The sequence below is a fragment of the Ixodes scapularis genome, unplaced genomic scaffold (assembly GCF_016920785.2).
Source record: "Ixodes scapularis isolate PalLabHiFi unplaced genomic scaffold, ASM1692078v2 PGA_scaffold4__175_contigs__length_147842914, whole genome shotgun sequence".
Classification (NCBI taxonomy): Eukaryota; Metazoa; Arthropoda; class Arachnida; order Ixodida; family Ixodidae; genus Ixodes; species Ixodes scapularis.
Genome location: NW_024609879.1, coordinates 6,265,186 through 6,289,059, shown reverse-complemented (window position 1 = coordinate 6,289,059; position 23,874 = coordinate 6,265,186). Strand labels below are relative to the sequence as shown.

General features: G+C 45.5%; 1 protein-coding gene across 1 annotated transcript in view; it reads right to left on the bottom strand.

Moving 5' to 3' along the window:
- Positions 1–20,271: 20,271 nt before the first annotated feature.
- LOC120840507 overlaps positions 20,272–23,874 on the bottom strand; it is a gene marked incomplete at its 3' end in the record, with an annotated part of 54,232 nt that continues 50,629 nt past the window's right edge. The window contains exons 6-7 of the mRNA XM_042293354.1: positions 21,507–21,561; positions 20,272–20,325 (exon numbers count right to left, since the gene is read on the bottom strand). Coding sequence (XP_042149288.1) covers positions 20,272–20,325; positions 21,507–21,561 — 109 coding nt within the window. The remainder of the gene's footprint in view (positions 20,326–21,506; positions 21,562–23,874) is intronic.

Sequence of the window (23,874 nt, the reverse complement as noted above, 5' to 3'; positions counted from 1 at the left end):
AAATTACTTTTGAAGATACTTCCGCATTGCGTAATCAGTATCGACGTCAGTAACAATTATCCAGCTTCGCAAATCTGGTTTTCCACAATGGTTTATTAGCACCCAACAACAAAAAACAAAAACAAAAAAGTATCGCAGAGCTATGTTATGCAGTCCAACTATAAGGAGCAGGATATTGTCACGAATGACAAATGACGACGCGGCGAATAACTGAAGAAACTAAACGTTTAATGGGGCGAACTTGTGCCCAGAACAACAGAGAAAGGCTAGTGCCGGAGGCGTAGATATCGGCGAAACAGCAGGATCGAGCGCTGGGGCGAGACTGACTCCGGATCGCCACGCGGAGCACCGTTTGTACCCGCGTGGGTTTCTGGAACATTCGGCGTAGAACGTTCGGCGCGTAGAACATTCGTAACTCGATCAAACGACAAGGTTCTCGAACATACGAGAATGTCAAGTTGAAAGAACAAATAAAAAAGGAGTCCGCTTCCTGGAACCGAACCCGGAGCCTCCGCGCGAGAGCCAAGCGCGGTAACCATTCGGCCACGCGCTTTTTTTTTTTTTTTTTTTTTTTGGCCACGCGTTTGCTTGGCAACTCGCGTAGCAATGGGGAGTCGTAGTAGACCGTTTCCGCAGCCCGCTAAGCACCCGGATAGCGCTCCGTAATCCGCCACAAGACCTTGAACTATGCAGACAAGGCTGGCGGCGCGCATGCGCAGCTGCGGCGTTTACTTCACGGATACCGTAGCGGAGGAGAAAAACGGTCTACTACAATTGCCTAATATCACTGATACATGTTGCAAAACATTTCTGGGACAAAAAGAAAGAGGTCGCTTTAGCTATTGGGGAGAAGATTAGACTGTGGCGCCCCAAGCGGTTAACTTTAGAACTACATGGATGGGGACAACGAATACAATGACTCGGCACTCGGCTGACATAACCGAACGCAGCGTCAGCGTTCGGCTGGAGTTCGTGTTCTCCAGTGAGGGGGAGGAGGGTCTCTTTTGTTACCACTCCAGCCTGCATGAACAATGCAGCATGCACGGTGCCCAGCTCAGCACAAAAGCCCTCAAGCTCGCATCCTCTTACTACTGTTTTGGGGAGAGATCCGGCACTTCGTTTATTTTTAGTACTTTTACATTACATTGCTGTGCCCAACGCTCTATTAAAGGAGATAACATGAACATTCCCACAGGGCCTGTGGGAATGTGCACAGGCCTTGTGTTGGGTGAACACCGAGGTATGGGGGCAACAAACAGGACGTGACATCGCTGAATATCACGTCCTGCGGCGCACCTTAGACGCATTGTTTAACTACAATCCACATTCCCTCTATGGGGAGTTCACTATAAGCGAACTTGGAATATGGATATGAGTGAATAAATAACAAATAGAACCCACATAGTAGCCACGGCAGTGGTCGCACCTTCATTAAGTAGGTTTGCTTTCAGAAAGGCACTCGAGGTTTGGGGACGCTTTGTTAGAATTTTTGAGAGGTCATCCAGCACCTAGTTCGTTTCCTGTCCTGTGTTCTGCTTATCAATGTTCGCTTACAAACACTGTTTCCAAGAGCAATAAATGACGGATTGACGACAAGAAGAAATAAACGAAAGAAAACCTCGACGTTTTGCCGTGGCAGAGTCAAATATACAAAAAGGGATACGGTCCATTCGTCACATGCACACTCATCGCAGAACGATTGGTCACAGGACGATTCGTCACACAGGAACATTCGTCATAAGACGACTCGTCACATGGCCAACCGGTCCCACAATAGTTAGTCCCCCCAAAAATGTATTGTTCAATTTGGTTCGGTCGGACAAAGTGGCTCACCTCATATCTTAATATGTGTTTGGCTTCTCAAAGGCGAAGAATTTGTAACAAAGATTTTAGCTTCTGTTTCGGTCCCGAACATTGAATGTTTGTTCGGCCTCACAAATGGGTCACATCTTAGCATGTATTTCGCTTCTCAAGGTCAAAGAATTTGTAACAGACGTTTTAGCTTCTGGGTCCGTCTCGAACGGTGAATGCGGAGGCCATATAAGAGTGACTATTTTTGAACTCGGACTACATTCAAAATAATGGAGGGGATCGCAACAGAGAGAGGCTGTACACATTCACTCGTACACATTCAGCAGAAAGAATTCCGATGCTTATTGATTTTGTCGAATAGGTGTATGCAAGGCAAAAGTAAAAACTGATTTAGCTGCCAGTCGGATTATTGCTCCTTCAAGCCAGCAACTGAGATCAACCTGCTAAAGACTCGTAATATAATGAAAGTAAAAGCGGAAGAGGAGCATTGTAAGATTAGTTTTCCTAACCATTGGTTTATGTGACAGTGGGAAGTCGTGAAAGTCCTCATCAGGGAATGTGGGCAGTTGTTGAAATTTGCGATTTACTATCGTCGCCTGCCCGATCGATATGACCAGTTGCCCGCATGACGAGTCATCCTGTGACGAATGTTCCTACGTGACGAATCGTCCTGTGACCAATCGTCTTGTGACGAGTGCGCATGTGACGAATCGTCCTCATCCCCTATTCGACAAAATCATTAGGTATCAGAATTCTTTCTGCTGAATGTGTACGAGTACCCCTCGTGCAGCATCATGGCTCTACCTCTCTCTGTTGCGATCCCCTCCATTATTTTGAATGTACTCCGAGTTTAAAAATAGTCGCTCTTGTATGGCCTCCGCATTCACCGTTCGGGACAGTCCCAGAAGCTAAAACGTCTGTTACAAATTCTTTGACCTTGAGAAGCGAAAGACATGCTAATATATGAGGTGAGCCACTTTGTCCGCCCGAACCAAATTGAACAATTCATTTTTGGGGGGACGAACTATTGTGGAACCGGTTGGCCGCGTGACGAGTCATCCGATGACGAATGCTCCTGTGTGACGAATCGTCCTGTGACTAATCGTCCTGTGACGAGTGCGCATGTGACAAATGGACCGTATCCCAACCTGGGTTGTACGAACTTTGGGCTTAAATATGAGTCACTATCGGCACAAAAGCAAATTTTTCACGAGCTCAATTGAAGTCAGCGTGGCTAATCCAACAGGATTTGGTTGCTCAAAAGAATGTTCACGTTTGCACGTGCCACGCCCACGCCACTTCATACAGAAAAAACTCAAAAAAAGCCGAAATGTCAAAAATGCATTTGAGATAATGAGTGCAAGATGCTCAGAGATGTAATTAAAATAAAGTATCAAATACTACGCTCGATGAAAAGTATTTGCAAGATACCAAGATACTTCAAAGGGTATTTTAAACATAGTATCTTGAGTAGAGTATTTGAGATAGGCACAAGTCTGGGACAGGGAAGCAAGGGGGGGGGGGGGGGGAGCTAAAGGAGGGAAGGCGTTTTGTCTCGATTAAATCAGCGGATAATGGCCGTCGTAAAAGAAGCGTCGATATGCTTTCAGCCAGCAATGCTCTAGACACATAGCCCCGTTTTTCTTTGTTTGGGAACCTTGTTTGGCTCTGAGGTGCCATACTTGAAATCACTTGGGTGGTAGACATTCATGCGACAAGATGTGGACTGACAAAGCACTTTGCCTAAGTCACATGTTTTTTTTTATATCACGCGTATTGTTTTTATAATAAAACTTCAGTTGCAAGTAGCGCTCTGTGGTGATTGTCATCCTTTAACTTGTCCGTCGTCTTTTTAGCGCTTTTATCCTCAATAGAATATGAACCGTATGTAAGGGATTTGGCGAGCGACGAGACAAGCGACGGCGACCCGCTTTGCTGTCGCTCGGTCAGTCTCGCGACAAGGCAAGCCACATGCAAGTGACGGAAGCAAGCGATCAAGGCGATGAGCGACGTTTTCTAGAAATCCAAAAACCGAGCGACGCGACGAGCGACTGTGAGAAATCTTCGTCGCTCGTCAATAATTCTCGTCGCTGTCGCCCGTCTCGTAGCTGTTGCTCGTCTTTTCGCACACTAAATCGCTTATATGCGATTCAGCCTTAAATCTCGAATTAGCTCAAATATACACCCTTCTATTGTTTAAGCATATTGCACACCGCTGTATTCACGGGACAGTGACCTAAATTCTAAAAACATTGCAATGTTCCCTAATGATATACGACCGTTGACTTTCAACGCGTAACTCACAAAAATAACCCTACCTCTTGACTGCATACACGAACTAATATGAGAGAAACGCACAAGCAAACTGGTGATACAAGATCACACTGAATAATGGGAGGCGAATGACAAAGGGAGGTACAACCGAGACTATATTGATGTGTGCAGTTATTGTTTATTGAACTACTTACATTTATCGGCAAAATGGAAGCACAGTTTTGTCGTGAATAAAACATAAATGTTGACGTGTATTGCTTTTTAACGGTAACGAAACTTTGTTACTTTAATTTACAAGATACGTAGGGCGCCAACGAGTCATGTATTATATTTTTGAGCAAGAACCAGTAACGTATATTGTTACTTTTTTTAAAAAGTCTACGAGAGATGGCAGCATGTAATCATATATTACGAAACTATCGCCTTAAAATGTATTTGTCTGTTACTGGAATGGCCATTGAGAATATTGATTCTTCAGGGAAAGAAATACAAATAGAGCCGTGAAATATAACTGAAATGTAACATTCGAGTTATGTTTAACACAAATTATTTGATTATGATAGAATAAAAAAGTCATATTAAACATTTATTGCACTTCGGCAGGCCTGGCATAAGTCCGCGAATAAAAAGAGGCCAAAAATGAACGAAAATCAAACCATGTAAGAATCGTCCGGCAGTTATTTTAACAAACAAACCGCAAGAAAAACTATATCAGAAGAATTTAATAAATGATTTCGCCAAACCATTTATTTTTTTTTTAATTTCCAGACGATGATTACTTACCTGCGATTAATTTTTCGAAAACATTTTTGCAGAACAACTTAGTTATGTTCGGATTTCTGTCCGATTAATGTCTCATTTTTTTAGGACACGAATTCAACTTTTCATCCTTGTCACCGAGTGTAAAATATTTCCGTTGTACATCTGAAAGGGTCAGGAATATTATTTCTATTTGTACTCAACCATGCACTACATTCTAAAAAATGTTTGTGCGTCTACTTTCACTCACGACACTCGGAGAGCCAATCACCGCAACTTACGGAGGCAGCTCAGCGAATGACAATGCCGAAACATATGTTTAGACCAAAAAACGCAGTCTTAATGCAATGCAAAACGCGTGACGTTTTGCATTGCATTAAGCAATCCAAAACGTCACGCTTGCATTGCTTAATGTCTCAACTCAGACTGCGTTTTTTGGTCTGAACAGAACCGTCACACCCTGATGTCATTTCATAAGACTGTTGTCATAGTCTGATGACATTTAATGATATTTTGGTTAGGTTTGTGCTTGGCACTAACCCTGTCTAAGTGGCCCGCCAACTCCGATGTCTGGTCTGTCCTAAGATCTTTTTAGGGAGACGAATTGTCAGATCAGGCGGACCAGATAGACATTGATGGTCAGATTTGCAAGATTTGTACAGCAAAGACAATGAACGAGACAGTAATGCGGAGTCGACTTCGAATGTTTCATAGATGGCGACATAACGTTCAAGATGCATTTCGGAGCTGTAGGCTTTCTCTGATCACGGAAAATTTGGTGGGGAAAGTGAAGAAAATATTCCGGAGAATTAACGCTTTACAGCTTTGGATCTTGCAGCACATTTTCATGAAGTTTCGAAATCATTACTTTACAAAATCGTTACAGAACATCTCAGTAGCACAAATTGTCTTCACGGACAGCACAGTGGATGCCAAACATGTTGGCTCGAGACCCAGGCGTCAGATTTATTTAATGGGGGCATTCAAAAACTCGTGCCAAAATATCACGAATGCTTCGCACAAAAAATGGACATTGAACAATATATTATGCTACGTAGCATTCATTGAAACTAATACATTTGACAAACATTGATGCTCAATTTTATTATTGGAAAGCAAATCTTACTCTCTGGACGCGCCTGGATTTGTTTGGCTTATTGGCCTACCACTCCAGCTTCTAGAAACAAATTGATGAAAGTAAACTGGGCATATTTTATGTCATACAGCTTATCAGTTTCTTCTCGAAGTAAAAAATTACGAGAACATTTACATATAGCGATAGAGCCTCCCGAAAGCTAACAACATCGTTTGCTGTCGACATACTGACAGCTGTTCTTGCCGTTCATTCGCGAGGAGCGTATGCAAGTAAATGCTTATCTCGCTGTAAGTCCGACGTCATCTTGACAAACAAAAAAAGGTACCCTGAGTAATCTTCGTTCATCCATAATGCATGGCCACCTTTCAATTTGTCGTTTTCACGAGACAAGTTCATCCGTCAAAAGACTCACCGGACACGCCCCTCGAAACATCAAAACCCAGTCCCCCAAGAGCCCACACCCTAATAAATTTTTCAAACCTTCGAACTTGGTCATAATGGCAAGAAGTTAAACTTTCTCCCGTTGAAATTCTACCAAACCATCGGCAAGCTGACAGAAGCGCCGGCCTCTATTATTGCTTCGTCCGGTGCGGCGGCCAAGATAAACATCGCGAGGCGCTAACGACGCCTAATGCCGCACTTTGGAGGTGCGAATTGGGAGTCAGGTTAATGATCTGTGGTAATTCGTTTCGCTCCAACTTGGACCACAGCCATGGCTGTGTGGCCTCTCTGTGCGTACCGCTTTGGGCCTCGAGTAGCAAACCAATCGGCCGTCCGAAACGCGCCACGTCATCCTGAGCTTGAACCGGATAAACCAAGCAATCGAGCTTCGTGAATAAGGCTTCAAAATTCCATAAGTGCGTACATGCGCGCCAGCCTCCGTTTCGGTCCACCGTCATTTGAAGCGGGTCTCCGGGAGAAGTGGGCGGAGCTGTAATCTGTTTTCTCGCGCCTACCGCTTCGTTCCGCGGCGGGTATTGTCGTTGTTTGGTTTCTGGTTGCGAGCTTCTGCCAGTGCCTCAGAATAAAAGGAAAGTACAATAAGCATTATTTTGTGCGTGACTGCGTTCCGTCAATACTACCTGGAAGAAAAGACGTTCGCCTTACCTCCTCTGACGTCATCACTGGTGGATCCTGGAAAAGATGCCAAGCTCGTGCCCGCTTCGCTGCGAGGGCGTTTTGAAGCACACAAAGTTAATATTATAATCTAGAAGAAAAGGTTCCCATGTATTGCGGCCGCTTCGGAACGGCTGGCCACAGTCGCAGATATGTGTGGTCCCATGGGCGGTCCCGATGAACCCAGCACGCTGACGACGCTTTGATACACACGAAACAACAGAAAAAAACACTGTATCTATTGTTTATTTAGTTTTATTCTCTACTTAGTGAAAAACACTGTCGTCGCGCACGGTATAATAAATAGTTAAAGTTGAGAAGCGCTAGAACTTTATGTCGTCACGGCAAAACAAAGACGTCCAATCTATTGGCTGCTTTTTTTCCTTTCTTCTGTAGCTGTCTTTCTCGTTCTTGCCATCGGGACCATCGATGTCAAAGCTTACGATTTGACGCGTTCTGCTTCCGTCTTTACCACTTTGGTCTCACAACGAGGGCGATGACAATGCGGACAGAAAGTCGTCTGCTTCTTGATAAGGACTTGCGGTGACGTCAGAACGACGCCGGGATCTAATTGGCTCTGATCGAAGGATAGTGGGTAGACCTTAAAGAAAGTTACCTTGAGGTCTACCCACTAACCTTCATTCAGAACCAATCAGAGCTCGGCGTTCTGCCGCCACCACAACCCCCGCAAAAGAAGCAGACGCAAAGACGCGAGCGTCTGTTATTTCTCGTACTTTTGTTTACGGTGACTGGAACGCGTCTCCAACTGGTGTGTTTACCGCGATCAGAAAGGTTGTCTCTCAATTTCCGCCTGATGACGTCAGAAAAATGACATGTGGAGCATGTGGCAGACGCCTGTTCTACGGCAGGTCGCTCACCATCTGGACAGTCTACGTAAGCTTCGGTAGTAAGGAGAGTAGCGCTGCGACAACAGCGACGAGTGCCTTTTTTCGCGCTTTTTTCTCTGAACTTCTAAGCCCGATCGCCAGGTTCGCGACGTCCGACAGCGTGACAATCCGACTTTTGTGACTTCATTTTGTGCCACTTCGAAACCTCTTTCAATGCATGGGCGGAATGAAGGTCAAGAAAGGATGACTTCGTTTCTTCGGTCATTCTTCGGGTTCAAAAACTTCGGTTCACAAAGTTTCTTGGGCGTGGCACACGGGTGCTCCGACATACCTTGAGCCAAGCAAGCTTGATCTTATCAGCTCCATTCAGTTTCAGTGACCTAAATGTTGGTCCCAAATCGTTGCTTCTCAGCCTGTAATGGCTTATCGTCGACACCTTTGCATGGGATGGGATGCCAGTTCTCATAAAAATGGTGGAATGTCCATTGCGTCCGTACTTTATCCCAGCCATGTTTCACCCGGGGTAGCAAAAAAAATGAGGTGAGCTTTTGTCCGGGTCAGTGAAAAAACGGGTGAGCTTTTGTCCGGTGAGCTTTTGTCCGGTGAGCTTCTGTCCGGTGAGCTTTTGTCCGGTGAGCTTTTGTCCGGTTACCGGGCGGAATAGGGCACTAAACATATCAGTCGAAGATGCGTTCAACGCATCTTCGACTTGAATTTCACTACTAATTGACTCATTGATGAGTGAACCACTTAGGAGGAGTTAGGCTGTTGGTGGGTCACTTAAAATAAGAATAAATAAATAAATAAACGTACTTCCGTCGAGCTTCAGGATCCACGATCTCACGATGACGTATTGCGCAGGCCTTGTTTGTCGGTGGTATTGGTTCAGTGCGGTTGGTTTGGGGAGGAGTCGTTGCAGAAAGGAGGATGCAGAAAGAAGCAAAAAAGAGACGCGATTCGCCTCCGCCCTTCGTGAAGGAGCATCACGGATGGAGCGATAGTGGACACGATGTCTGAGAAACGAGATGGTGTGCCCGATAACATCGACACCTAGTTTCCGAAATGATGAATCGGACTCGCCGAAGAAGTCTGCAGAAATAGGTTTCCCGGTGGCGAGTGCTAATGGCTTCCTTAATGACGAATGCGGGGCGGTGGCCAGCTGAGGACAGGCGGAAACGCTGGGAGCTTATCTTTCGCTCTCCCGCTACGAAGCTTGGGCCGCAGACGCTCGCGCTCCCACTCACTAAAAAAGTCGTCACGGATGACACGTAGTGTTCCTTCCGCCTTTAACATATTCATAAACTTTAATGCATTATTGATAAGGCGAGAATGACTTATTTTAATTGGAAACCTCCGGGCGCCGGCAAGTCGCGAGGCTCGGGCCTCTCGTTGTTTATGCGGAATCGCCTCGGCGGATTTGGGGCGATTTAAAAGCGTTCCGTGCTCGTCAGTTTAGTGCAGTAAATTCGAGCTCTCGCTTTCACGACGGAGAGAGAAAAAAAACGCTCGATAACTGCTCCAAGTCCAGAAGTGGAATTCCCCCAAAGAAAATTTTGTCAACCCCAATAGGCGTCTGGGCCGGTTTGCTAATTTGTGGCTGCGGTCGCGGCTGCGAGCAAGAGGGATTTTTACGTCACGTGACCAGCTCCATGGGGACAAGGAAGTACCTAGCGTCCCTGCCTAATGGCGGAGAGATCCGCATCGCTTCAAGTAGAAAAGCCTAATTTCGCTCGCAGAAACTGATTGCAGGGACTTTCAACTGGAGTCCAATTGACCGCCTCTTTATACTGTAAGAGCGTCGGGTAAAGTTACGGCCAGGAAGATTAATAGGAGCCAAAATTAAAAAAAAAAAAAACACACGAGATAAAACAGTAGCAGTATATTTATATGCCGGCGCCAGCGTCTCGCGCCTTCTGCTATGGTCGAAAGGTTAAAACTCCGGTACTTGTCGTCGCGGCGTGAAAGTTCCGGGTTCAAATCGCGCTACAGACTTCTTTTTTTTTTTTCGTGTGTATTTTGCGCGTGTCTTACGTTTTAACTGTGATCCTTTTTAGGAAATCATCCACTTGCACTACTGCGCCTTACACGGTTTTTACTGTTAGTCCCACCTGTTCAATCGAAACACCGGGAAGAAAAAAGGGATCAACGCAAGTTAACGCGCTAATACAATCATTTCATAATGTTCATTAAAAGGAAACCAAGGTAACAGCACCGGTATGACTTTCATACAAACGGAGCCGAAACAAGCATCCTTTCCCCAGCAACTAAAATTTTATCTGTTTTTAAATAACGCTCTTGCTACGATTCCTTTCAATAACAAGAGACGCCTATTTAGGACTAAAAAAACTGAAGTTGTGACAATAAAAGAAAAAGAACAAGCAAAAAGAAAAAAAAAAGACATTGATTGAGCGAAATCCTACAGGCAAGGCAGCAAGTCAAACGTCTGAGAAAGTAGTAAAACCGAAATAAAACAGATCATACTTTTACTTGCATGAAATGTGATAAAAAGTACATTACATTTTGTTGTGGCAATCGTTTTGTAATATTAACACATTACTTGTTGAATTTTAGTTAGAATAGCAGACGATCACGACCGAATGCAAAAATGAATCAGGCGTCGACCATCGCAAACCCTCTCTCTAATGCAAACACCTAAAAGGACTTCGCATTAAGAAATGGAATTAATTATATTTAATTCTATATGTTGATCCAAAATCATTTTAACTGTTTGCATTAGAGAGAGGGACCTAAAATGACTTTGGATCAAGAAGTGGAATTAATTATAATTAATTACATTTGTTGTTCCAAAGTCATTTTAGGTGTTTGCATTAGAGAGAGGGTTTGCGATGGTCGACGCCTGATTCATTTTTGCATTCGGTCGTGATCGTCTGCTATTCTAACTAAAATTCAACAAGTAATGTGTTAATATTACAAAACGATTGCCACAACAAAATGTAAAGAGTATAAATATACTTTTTATCACATTCCATGCAAGTAAAAGTATGATCTCTTTTATTTCGGTTTTACTACTTTCTTAGACGTTTGACTTGCTGCCTTGCCTGTAGGATTTCGCTCAATCAATGTATCCACAGCTGCTAATCTTTTTTTTTTTTTGCTTGTTTTTTTTTTTATTATTGCCACAATTTTAGTTTTTTTAGTCCGAAATAGGTGTCTCTTGTTACTGAAAGGAATCGTAGCAAGAGCGTTATTTAAAAGCAGATAAAATTTTAGTTGCTGGGGAAAGGATGTTTGTTTCGGCTCCGTTTGTGTGAAAGCCCTACCGATGCTGTTACCTTGGTTTCCTTTTAATGAACATTATGAAATGTTTCAAGGATGAAGAAAGAATAAACAATTAAAACAGGGACAACACAACCACATCTTTCAACTAGCAACAGACGAGTAAACTTTCAACAGCGAGCAGCCGACTATACCCAGTAGGAGTAGGGGACAGAAGGGGGAGAGAAGGAAAGATAAGTAAAGCGAAGTGCAAGTCAGGGTGGTAGGGTTATCTCGGACTTCAAAAATTCAACCTCAGTTTTCGTCAGCAGGAGGGAAGGGTTTGACACGTTGTTTTTTGCTGACGAAAACTGAGGTTGAATTTTTGAAGTCCGAGATAACCCTACCACCCTGACTTGCACTTCGCGTGTTTTATCTTTCCTTCTCTCCCCTTCTCTCCCCTACTCCTACTGGGTATAGTCGGCTGCTCGCTGTTGAAATTTTACTCGTCTGTTGCTAGTTGAAAGATGTGGTTGTGTTGTCCCTGTTTTAATTGTTTATTCTTTCTTCATCCTTGACTTAAACCAACACGCTCTTCTACCAAGCATGAAATGATTGTATTAGCGCGTTAACTTGCGTTGATCTCTTTTTTCTTCTCGGTGTTTCGATTGAACAGGTGGGACTAACAGTAAAAACCGTGTAAGGCGCAGTAGTGCAAGTGGTTGATTTCCTAAAAAGGATCACAGTTAAAAAGTAAGACACGCGCAAAATACACAAAAACAAAAAAGTCCCTAAAGCGATCTGAACCCGGAACTTTCACGCTGCGACGTCAAGTATCGGGGTTTTAACCCCTCGACCATAGCAGAAGGCGCCAGACGCCGGCGCCGGTGCAGGTATATAAATATACTCCTACTGCTTTTATCTCGTGTGTTTTTTTCTTTATTTTGGCTCCTATTAATCTCCCTGGCCGTAACTTTACCCGACGCTCTTACAGTATAAAGGGGCGGTCAATTGGACTCCAGTTGAAAGTCCCTGCAATCAGTTTCTGCGAGCGAAATTAGGCTTTTGTGCTTGAAGCGATGCGGATCTCTCCGCCATTAGGCAGGGACGCTAGGTACTTCCTTGTCCCCATGGAGCTGGTCACGTGACGTAAAAATCCCTCTTGGCCGCAGCCGCGACCGCAGCCGCAAGATGAGCAAACCGGCTCTGGTGTTTCCGCTGTAGATGTAATATCTCGCAAGTGCAGTCCGACCACTAGACTAGGGTCTTTAACAAGCACAAGTGATACACGACGGCACGCCGGTACGATGCTCATCCAGATCGAAAAGGGTCGGAAAATGAACCCAGGCAGCCCAAATCTCTGGGTTCTGCAACGCGAGGTTTCGCTGCACGTGTTTCGAGCGGCATCACACTCGGCCGGAGAGCCTTCGTTTTTCTTTTTATTATTACGTTAGCCTTAGTACCCACATGACAGGGAAAAGTTGACGGCGCCCGTCGGCAGACAAAACAGTAAAAAGGGAAGCGCGGCCCGTGGAGACGACGGTAGTAAAGGTCAAAGGCGAGAGGGCTGCGACATCACGGGGCGGGAGCCAATAGACCTATTCTATGAGGGCGCCGCCATCTTGAAGTATCGTCCCTATCGGCGAAAACATTGCTTTGCCGTCGCCACGCCAACTGAATACATTTAGGATATAAGCGTAACCGTACCCATTCTCGTTTTGTCTGTTCTCTTTTTTTTAAGACTATTTTCCGATTGAAATATTTTACTTTCTTTTCGTCACCCATACCGGATATGCCTACCTAAGTGCCTGGGGACGTAAGTAAGCGAAAAAAGGTATATTCGGGCACAGGTGCTGGCGCGAGTCTGAACTTCCAGCAGCGTCAGGCAGCGGATGCCGTTGCTAAAGACTGAGACACATGGACGTCAGAATCGTCCGATCCGACGTCCGATCCCACAGTCCGAGCGCCGCTCCGAATTGCCGCACGCTACAGTTTGAGACGCACGCTTCCGAGCTTGCATGCGACACGACGATCCGTTCGGCTCCACCCAAAAGATCCAAGCGCTCCAGCGGAGGTCCGCGTTCCTTTGCAGATCTCTGGTCCAAGATTGACGGTTCAGCTCGCAGGCATTCTTTGCTGGGGCTATCTTTCTCGAGTGGGTCAGCGGGATTCACGCGTCCGGCTTCCTGTCGCCCGTCCTGTTATCGTGTTCGTCCCGCCAGACCCAGCACGTCATCATGACATTCGCGCTAGCTGTGCTCTCGTTGACTGGACGCTTCCGACAGTCCGTCCGCCGTGCGAAACTATCTGGCCCGTTGGACGCACGCCGGATCGCCGATCCGACGTCTGAAGCGACCAAATTTTTCGGATCAGGCAGTCGTGCTGCCGGATCGGACGTCGGATCGGATGGATTTTTCGCGCATGTGTCTCGCGCGTGCAAAACGGGCGAACGAGACGGAGGGCGGAAGCAGCGCTTAGCTCGGCTGGCCGAAATGCCGCGCAAGAAGCCGCAAGCCGGCGCGGGTCTGCGTGCTACCGAAGCAGGGAAACTTCTAAGGAAGATCCATTCGTAGATCCTTAGGGAATGCGTTAGCGTGACCCTTGGGGAGTGCCACACACGTCCCCCTTGGAGAAACGCTAACGCTGACCCCGTAACGAAGCCAAAAACAGGCAGCAAAGAATAAAGTTAGAAAAGCCAAAAAAGAAAGCAATACAGGAAAGCGAAGGGTTGAACATTAGCGTTTCCCAAAGGTGGAAGTGCGCGGCTCTTCCCAAGGGTCACGCTGGCGTATTCCCTAAGCAAGCACCAATGGATCTTTAATTTGTCGCCCACAGATACCCCGCATCAAGAATGAACTTTACTTCATGGCACGATTATGCGGCGAACAACCTGCCCACTTCACGCTTTGGGCGCGGCACAACAGTAATTGTTCCGGCACTATCGCACAAGCGAACGCCGCCGGGCGAACTTCGGCGGTGTGTTTTTCTCCATGGAGTCTGGAACTTAGCGTGGATACTTCAAATTCTTTTCAGCACTTCAAAGGGACCCGTGAGTTTTCCTGCCCAAGTCCTTACGCCTTATGAAACAACCGACACCAAGGAGCCTCAAGCACGTGCAGCATGCACGCGATGGTACCTATAGGACCGAAGCGCCCAAGTTTCGCCGCTGACTACAGCGCCATTCCAGCCCCTGGCGGGACGCCCGAATCCGAGTGGCTCGTTGTTTTTCGCCTCGCTTCTCCGTCGTAGGCGGTCGGTTAGGACATTAATTGCGATAGAGTAGATATAAAAGCCCGGCTAGCACAAATATTTCGTTGTTGATCGCAGCAACAACTTACGATATTGTTGTAGTCAATCCTTAAAATTCTACCGCTTCCCTGAAAAGCCGTACGAGACTGGAACGGCGCCAAGCCTGAACCACGTCGGTGCTCCGACAAAAATAAGTTTCTCGTTCGTTGGAAGATCAGTTTTGCTAAATATGTGGGAAAAAGTGAATGGAATTGGTGTCAGAAGAAAAACAGCATGACTACCGAACATGGGAAAGTCAGTTGGCAGTGCCTGTGTGACGGAATATTTGATTTTCGTGCGCGCATCTCGCTTCCCTCGAGGTGTTTGACGGGGCTTCGGTCGTCGTGTAGGATCCCTTTGCCACGAATATTTCAACTATAATCACTGGCAGGGTGAGAACGGCAGGGAGGAGCTTCAGTTCCTCCAGCACCATCCAGCACTAGCTTCCAACTTTCGACAGGGTCTCGCGACCGTCAAGCGTTCACGTGCAGCCACATCGCAGCGAAGGGTAACGAAGACTTGCCGGAGCTCGGCCGTTCACAAGAGACGCCCTGCCGTTCCGACTTTGTCAGCAGACTTCTAGCTAGGGGAGGGGCTTTTGGGGGTTGCGAGTGCAGCTTTCTTCTGCCGTGTGTTTCTTAATCGCTGTTCCAGTTTTTTAGCTGTTTACAGCCATCATGTACGACGCTATAATATACACATGCATCCCCCCCTCCCAAACAACACACACAAGGAATGCACATCCAAACCGCCTCAACCAGCCACCCCTTTTAAAATAGAAAAAAGCCTGATTACGTTTTTACTTCCTAGGGACAATAATAGTTTTTATTATTTCGTGTCGATTTTCCACTGATCACACCAGAGATCTTATATTATTTATTTATTTTTCAGTGGGGGCGGTTCAGTTTTCATTCTGCCAACGTCAGCGAGGATATGCAGCGTGTACTTTGTGAACACCTGCAAGGACAACGCTGAGACTCATCCTGCAACAAGTTACTAGACAAGATGTCGGCTGAGGTGTTGAATAAAGACTAATGCAGGGAACCTACCAACCCTGTAATTGCTCGTGAAAGATTCTTACCGTAAAATACCGAGATCCGCACATTCCCTACTAAGTGCCCACCCCAAAATTTTGCAACATCTGAAAAAAATATGCAAAGTAGATATATAGGTAAAATTAATGACCTAACAAGTGCTCATTCCCCAATTTTCGCGATTATTTTCATATTTTGAGTGGGCGTTTACTCGGTATTTTACGGTAGTTAATTTAAATTAATTTTCACTCCCTCGCTCGAAGATACAGGTGACCTTTCCTCATCTATTTTGCATTCTCTATATGTGCCCGGTTTTTAGCCAGTTAAAAGTATCGTTAGTTGATTGGCAACTTCTGTTGTCTCTTTTGTCTTCGAGTTGAATGCTTTGGTTTAGTCTGTACCCCAAGATTCAGTATAGCTTGTCTAAAGATAGATAAGCTTAGGCGACGACTGCTTTCTTACGAACTGGGAGACATCGTTCGTGAGATTTCGAATATCATGATCAGCTGATCTGCCGTGCAAGATCCCTGAAATAGTCGGGGTTCTCGGCCCTACAATTTCTTTGACGGTCTTTGCTTTTCGAGATGTGTACATCATCTGCAAGTGTCCTGCCGGCCATACTTCGAGTCTGCGCCAATGTCACCGTGTTAAGAGCATGAGAATTTTTATATTGTCGCAAGGTTGTATGTTTACCTACTCGTGGTTGTGATAAAACTCAATAAAAATCTTTTTCACTGTCAACAAAACATTTCTGAAAGCGTTGCATTATGCTGCTGTACCATATTTTCCACACCATAGACCGCAGGGGTAAATTTGGGGTAAAAATAGATTTCACATGGATTGTACACATACGGTGCATAGTCCGCACCTGGTGCTTAGTCGTCATGAATATCTTCTCATAGACGGCACACCTTGAGTAATGTCTGCTTTTTTAGCACAGAAAAAAAACCTATAACATACATAAATCCTCATTAACATACTCTTTCATTCACAAAATCCGTCTCGTCCTAATCCACGATATTGAAAAACAAATATCCCGCATAGTCCGCACAGCCTAAAATTTCAACTTTTAAAAGTATAGCCCTGGAGATACGGTACATTCCTGGAAACGCTTCAGCACATGCCAACATGCCACGAAACCAACTTTATTCAGTGAAGCAGCAATTAAACAGCAGCAAAACACCAGAAAAAAAATTGTTCTAATAATGGCAACCTATCGTGTCACTGGTGTTTTCTTTGCTACACAACATTTTCCTCCTAAAATGTCCCACACAGTAAAGTATAAATCAAGCCTTCACCCAATATTTTAAAATCTTGCATGTGGACTGGACACCTTGAACCTGAAAGAGAAATGGATTTATTTTATAAATCCATCCAAGTGAACATTGTCATGGAAATTCGACTAAAATTATGTGCAGTCATCTGTTTAGCAGACATTTATGCTGGAGATTTAGTCTAGGCTCGCCTCTTCTCGTTTCAACTGTTTTGCCCCTCTCTCTGACAGAATCTCGCGGCACATTGTTGTTCAAACTCGCAGAAAAAGTACCATCAATCGGCAGGAGCAGGTCCCAGTAACTGCAACCTACTGCCTCAGTGAAGTGGGACAAAAATACCTGGTAATAAATCAACGAGGCCTTTGTTCAGATCATGCCCTGGCGTTTTAGTTCACCACTGCTGAGGCAGGCTAATGCAGGAAGCGTGTTCAGCAACCCTAATAAAATTAAGATCGTCGGCACAATGCTCGCATCGGTCCGCGGCTCCAGCCCAGCGAGGACCTGTAGTCGCAACTGTACGCGGGGGTCTTATCTCTTCCCGGAGTTATCAGCCTATGCCCGCACGATCCCCGACACGTTAATATTTCTTCGACGTGGGCGAGCCCGAAAAGCTATCCCACTCGTAGCCTCTAGTGCGAGAACGTAGACTGCGGGTAGTTCAGCGACCGAAAAATAGTATCCCGACGTCGTCTAACAGGACTCACGAGAACAGTGGTTCATTGTGATTAGTAATCTTTAAGGCACAATGTTATTACAGCACAAAATTTAAACAAGTGACGCTCACCTGTAAAGTTTTCTCGTAGACGCCGCACGGCCGTACTTGCGAGGCGGACCCGACTCGTTGGCGGGGAAATCAACCGCTTTCTCAGCGGAAGGTGCGTGTTATTGAAGCTTCTCTATCGTTTCTTGACTCACCATGCGAATTCTCGCACGCTTTCTATCCTTCTCTAAATCTTCACCGTTAGCTTGAAACACCTGCGACGCCAATGCAAAGCTACGAACGCGACCGACGCGACACGACCATCGCAATTTCGAAGCGCCCCCTGGTTGGGCAAATCGATTCGATGGCATGTTTGCAGTATATCAGTGCTCCTGAAGTAAACACGAGCGATTGCGAGCCTGACAAAGGTACCTTAGCGTGCTTGCTGCACGTGCTTGCGGTTTGTCGGCGTGATGGTGGTACAAACTTTATTGAGCTACTTTAGGAAAGCCCAAAGGTCTTGGTAGAGCTTTGTTCAGGGCTCCAGTGCTTCCTGCTGCAGCTCTTGCCCGCTGGATCAGGGCGAGCCGGTCGTTAAAGGGGGGAGGTGCGCAGCGAAACTTCCCAGACTCCGCGTTCGGAGGAGGGGTGAAGGGGAAGCCGTTTGTTTCTGTCTGTCGCTTTAGTGGGATTCGGCCATTACAAAACATGAGGCAGCAGGCGCTCAATGAAGATATATCGTAAAACCTTCCGTGAATTTTGCGAATATAAGCGAGTAGCACTTTTCAAATGTTATTATTGGTATCGGTTTAGACTCCAGCATTTCTACTAATTGCTTTAGAATACGCCTTACACACGCGCCGGATTACGGGAACCATTGTCAATCTTGCATGCCCTACCGAGATATTTAGTAACTGAAGCGGACGTTGATGAGCACACGCAGAAGCCTGCGTTGAACATAAGGATACTGAGGGTCTAAAGAGGGAATACCCTCTCTTGTTACCATAGCTATAAAGGGAAGGGACCAGAATAAACGGAAACAACCTGAGGGTCCGCTAAGGCTGCGCCGATGCACTGATGGTGCAAGGCGTCTAGAGTTAGAACTTTACAAGCGCGTGGTGAGTCCCCACCATCAAACCGGGACCAATGAAATTGCTCTCTTAGTTGATAAGAAAACCGAATAATCGCGAAACAAGAGGCGTGAATATAACATTCTGATTGGTTTGAGCGACATGCCGACGCGAGCATGTACCACGCTGAGCGATGCCGCGGCTACGAGGTATCTGCGATCGACGCCAACATTCCTTTGGCCTACAGATACTTGCGTTGGTTGTAACTCTGTAGGATGCGTTTGTACAAAATGCGTGCCGCAGAAGTGTAAATTGCCAACAGATACTTCATAAGAATATACACTTCTCGACGGATCGCTATTTTCGCTGTTCAAACTTCGGCCGAGACTCCCGCAATCCGACGCCCGCCTATTGTACAGCGTGTAAACAAATATTTTGAGCCCAGTTTGAACGGTCCGCAAAAATTGGGATATCCACCTACCTTCTGCAATTTAGTGCAGAGGCGAGGCTACGTGGTGGACGTTTGGAGAGAAAATGATAGCAGACGAACTTACCTTTTTTTGGGAGAGAAGAGAGAAAACTCGGTTTCGGACAGTCGTGTTATATGTCCACGTAATGAGTGAGGCACATTCTCTGATGCGCTGGAAATAACTCGGAGCATACATTGTTGTTCTACTGGTTGCTCAGATTATCAAATTTAGAGCCTAGAAATTTTATTCAGCTACCGTATTTTGCGGACTATAGTCCACACCCGTTGCAAAGTCGGCAGGGGCATATTTGGGGTCAAAAATAAATATAGTCCACACAAGTGCATAGCCCGCACTTAGTGCTTAGTCCGAACGTAAAGAGTATATTAAATGCTACACCTTTTTTTTTTCTTCATTTGTGTCTGCAGATACATGTTCCGCAGAGGGGGCCTAAGGCTAAAGGCAGAAGTGCCTGACAAGGCCTTAACCCCCTCTTGGTATGCAGCAAACAGTGACAAATGGCTGCTGTGTAAGCTCACAATAAGCCTGTATCATAAATAAATCAACATTAATATAATCTGTTACTCATTAAATCCTTCACGACTTGTTACAGTGAATGAACTGGGAAAAAACAAATCCTTGTATAAGTTCGCACCAATAGATAGTACGCATCGGGTAAATTTTCAACTTTTAAATATCAACTTTTAAGCATGTGTAGTCCGGGGACTATTCCAGAAAATACGGTGTCTTTTTACTACGAATGTACTGTATACTCAATCTAAACCATTCATTGATGCAGGACTGTATGGCAAACAGTTCCTTTCGTGTGCATTGTGACTAACAAGGTCCTTAGGCTTAAGCTGCACTGATTTATCGCATCCATGCTGAGACAGGGTATATTTCTTTGGTCATCATTTAATAGAGATAGACGTTATTTAAAATCAAAACGTTTGAAAGCTCCTGGTACAAGGAATAATGTCAGAGCGGTATCTTAGATTTTTCTTTCTTTGTCTTTGTTATTTCCTCGTTATGGCCATGCGAGGCATTTGATATTTTTATCTAATATTTATATTGAAAAAAAAAATTAGATCGTGGGCGCACTCGCAGCATACATCGGCATTCTGCTGGTTCTCCCCCCACAAACCAGGAGCTTCTGACCAGGGAGATATGCGGTTTCTTTTTACATGTAGCTCTTTCGATGTACAGGACGGGAGAGATGGTGCGATCGACTCCAAGCTTATGTGATAACAGTCTGTTTATTGGCTCATGCCGGCGGGCTCTTGTCGATCAGTAACTTCGTTATGCTCGTGGGCTCTGACATTGGACCGAAGGACCGCCACAGAGCTCCCCCCTAGGGCGATAGCTTGCAGGTCTCCAGGCTGCAGGGAACAAACTGATTAACGGTGGTGAATCAAGACAGCTTCGATACTGCTGCTGGCTAGTGGTGAGAGCAGGAGAATGCGGCATAGTGCTCTGAAGGCAGCGTGCGGTAGCCGTGCAGGTAGGGTGGGCGCTGAGGCCAGGCAATCAGGCGGCGGACAGCGAAGGGGCTCTTCGTTCAGTCAAAAACTTTTCTTCTTCTTTTTCTCTTCTCTTCTTTTGAGTACAGCTAAACGCTGATATTGTTGCTCCTCGAGGACCTCGGACAAGAGTATATCTGTACTGACACCACGTTTTGTTTGAAACCACAACGCTGATAAGAGACTCGCCGACATCCAGTGTTCCATATTCCAATATGGCAATCATGAGGCCATCACGAAGTCCTCATCAATCAATCACGAGGTCATCATAAATCCACCGTTAATTCATGAAACCGTTAAAAAAATTTTGATGGCACAATATGAGTCCGCCATAATTACCTCTCCGATGTCGTAATGACTTGTTTTGATATACGATATGCTTGTATACAAATTTCGCCATCATAATTCCATCACCGAGATTTTTCAATGCGGAGCAGAAGTTCGTCTGCTTTTTTTGCAGGGGTTTGTGGTGGCATCACAATGCCGAGTTCTGATTGGTTTCAATTGAAGGATAGCGGGTAGGCCTCGAGGCAGCTTGCTTTGAGGTCTGCCCACTATAAGAGCCAATCAAAGCTCGGCGTGGTTCTTCTGACGTCACCACAACCCCCGCACAAGAGGCGAACGAACTTGCCCTCGGCATAGGGAATACAAGAAAGTTGTCCTAGGTTAAGAGCATGCAGACGTTAATTAACTTTTTGTCTATAAAACCTTATATTGTGTCCTTCACAAATAAATTGTCTTCGCAAAGCATGCTGCAGTGCCACTGAGGTCAAAATTTACGTTCGGCATGAGGAAAAAAAAAGTCCTGGGCACACAAAGGGTTAAGAGTGATTCTTTTAATTTGTTACGTCCACCCAATATAGAAGAATGCATTGGAATGGCAGTGGCTCTCTCGGCGTCTGCTGTCAAAACGACTTCAAATATCACTTTCACGTCCGTGACGTCGTGTTTCTCAGGCGAAAAAATAGATTCAAAAGACGTTTGAAGTCAAAATATCTGTTTTGTTTTCATGTTTTCCGTCAAAATAGTTGCCAAATTATTCTTAGATCCTCCGACAAAATGGTTATTTTTCTGGTTGTTGCCTAGCCTGTGTTCCAAACCTTACCCAAATGAACCCGAGTTACTCCGGCGGGTCGTGTCACGTGACAACACAGATTGACAAACGCTGGATGCGGGTAGGTTGTAATTGGAACGCCAAGGTACAAAACTCTTACCCCGGAGTAAGATTGAGTAAGTTTTGGAACACGGTTCTAGTGTCACAAGAGTCACTAAATAGACTACGCTTGATAGTAACGACGCTTCAGCCGTCTTGGTGCTTAACGTCATGGTGGCCAGTTCTCTGGGGATCTATTTGAAATCACAGGAAACGCTTTACCGTCCTCCAGAAATGTTGAAACAGTTCGCGACAGAGCAAAACGATATCACCTGAGCGTCTTAACACCGCATCTAAAGCTGAGGAAGTCGCATTTTCGAATTGTGAAGATCGACATTTCCGTCTGCTCTGCACTAAGCACCAAGATGGCGGCTCCCACTAGCAGATGGCGGAACGGAGTGCGAATACTCTAAACGTAGCCCATTTAGTGGCGCTAGTGGCGCCTACGCAAAAGCCAAACACGTTTCGCCTCTACTCAATAGTGACCGTGTTTTCAGCGTTGTGTGCTCGAGAGTTGGATGAATTGCAGAAGTGTAGTAAGTTGGGCGAGTTGGTATGATGACATGATGAACAGAACAGCGCACACAAAGACAAGGACAGAGAAAAGGAACATGCAGGACACACAAGCGCTGTGTGTGTCCTGCTTTTTTTTTAGAACAGCATGCGGTCGTGACAGAGCTCGTAGAACTAATGGCCATCGGGATCAGGATCGCCCGTCTGCGAAGGCGTGTTCTCTCTTGGGAAAAGTGGTATGTTTTCAGCAGGTTCCCTCGTAAATTTGGAAGACTTGAGCCCCCAGCAAAGGCGAGCTGAATGTCCCTTTATCATGCTTGCAGGTAAGGTTTATAAATTGGTTGCTTGCACTGCGTAACATGAACAGATCTTAATGTGTTCTCTGCCACTTCCGTGCCATCACTTCTTTGAACGATCGCAAAATCTCTTTGCAGCCGGCCTCTTTTCCTTTAATAGGAAAAGAGGCCGGATTTTTTTTTTTAATTGTTGCCTTTTAGTGTGCCTTTTCGCACGGCTTTTTATAGTGTATGCCCACCCTAGTGCAACTGAATACGCTGCACTTCAGACTAACGCCACTTACCCATCTTGCGGCTTAAAGTCATAATTGCTAGTTATCTAAAGTTTTATCTAAAATCACAGGAAACGCTTTTCCGTCCTTCACAAATTTTAAACTTTTCGCGACAGAAAAAAGCAATATTACATGAGCTTCTAACACCGAATGTAATACTGAGGATGTCGCACTTTTGAATTTTGACAATCAGCAGTTTCGGCTGCTCTCTACTAAGCACCAATATGGTGGCGCATACAACAATATCAGGGAACAAAGTGCCGATACTCTAAACATAGCTTATTTAGAGCTTCTAGGCCACCCCTTCCTGTTCCCTGCTTTTACATTTCTACAACCCTCTTTTATCACCATAACTAAATGTAATAATTTAGGGGAGGATTCCAAAAGGGGAGATGACTTACGCGAGACTTCTAACAAATACGAGTCGTAATTTGTGCCCTCTAAGCAGATGGTAGCCTCTGAAAAAAAAAATTGCCTGGTGCGCGGGAATCGGTTTCGGAGGTTCTTTAAGACCAGCGGAGCGTTTTACCAACTCAGCGAATCAGGGCCCAGCCTTCATTAGAGCAAACGGATGTCAACGGCTGCCGCCAGCCTTGGTCGTAACCCCCTTAAGGGCGAGATCGGACGTTTATGTTGGTAGAGCGCTCCACTAGTCCTGTAGAGGTACCGCCATCGATTTCCGAACAAAGCGCATCTTATCAGCGTCCACCAGTCGCCCAGAGAGCGGGAGCTGCGTTTCATATTAGGTGAAAGTTAATTTAATTCTTTATTATAATAGTTCTTTTCTTACTTTCAAATTAAGGCCCGTCCACACGCCCGCGACTCCTTAGGACCGAGTGCCATAAAGCCTCTTACGACCAGAAAACACACTAAACACACCGTCAAGCTGCCGCCATCTATGCGGTGACCCTAGAACTGCATTTGACCAGAGCGAAGGTTTTGCGGTAGTTGCGAGGTCAAATGTACGTACCACCTATAAGGAATGGTCGTTCATAACATTGACCAACTACTTTCGAGCTAAAAAAGAAAGAACGATCCGCCATAAAAATAGAAAATGTACGGTCCGCCAATTGTTTAACGGCTATCCAATATGTGGCGCTAGTGTGTTCTCTCGCCGTAAGAGGTTTTAAGAGGTTTCAAGGCACACGGTTTTAAGAAGTTGCGAG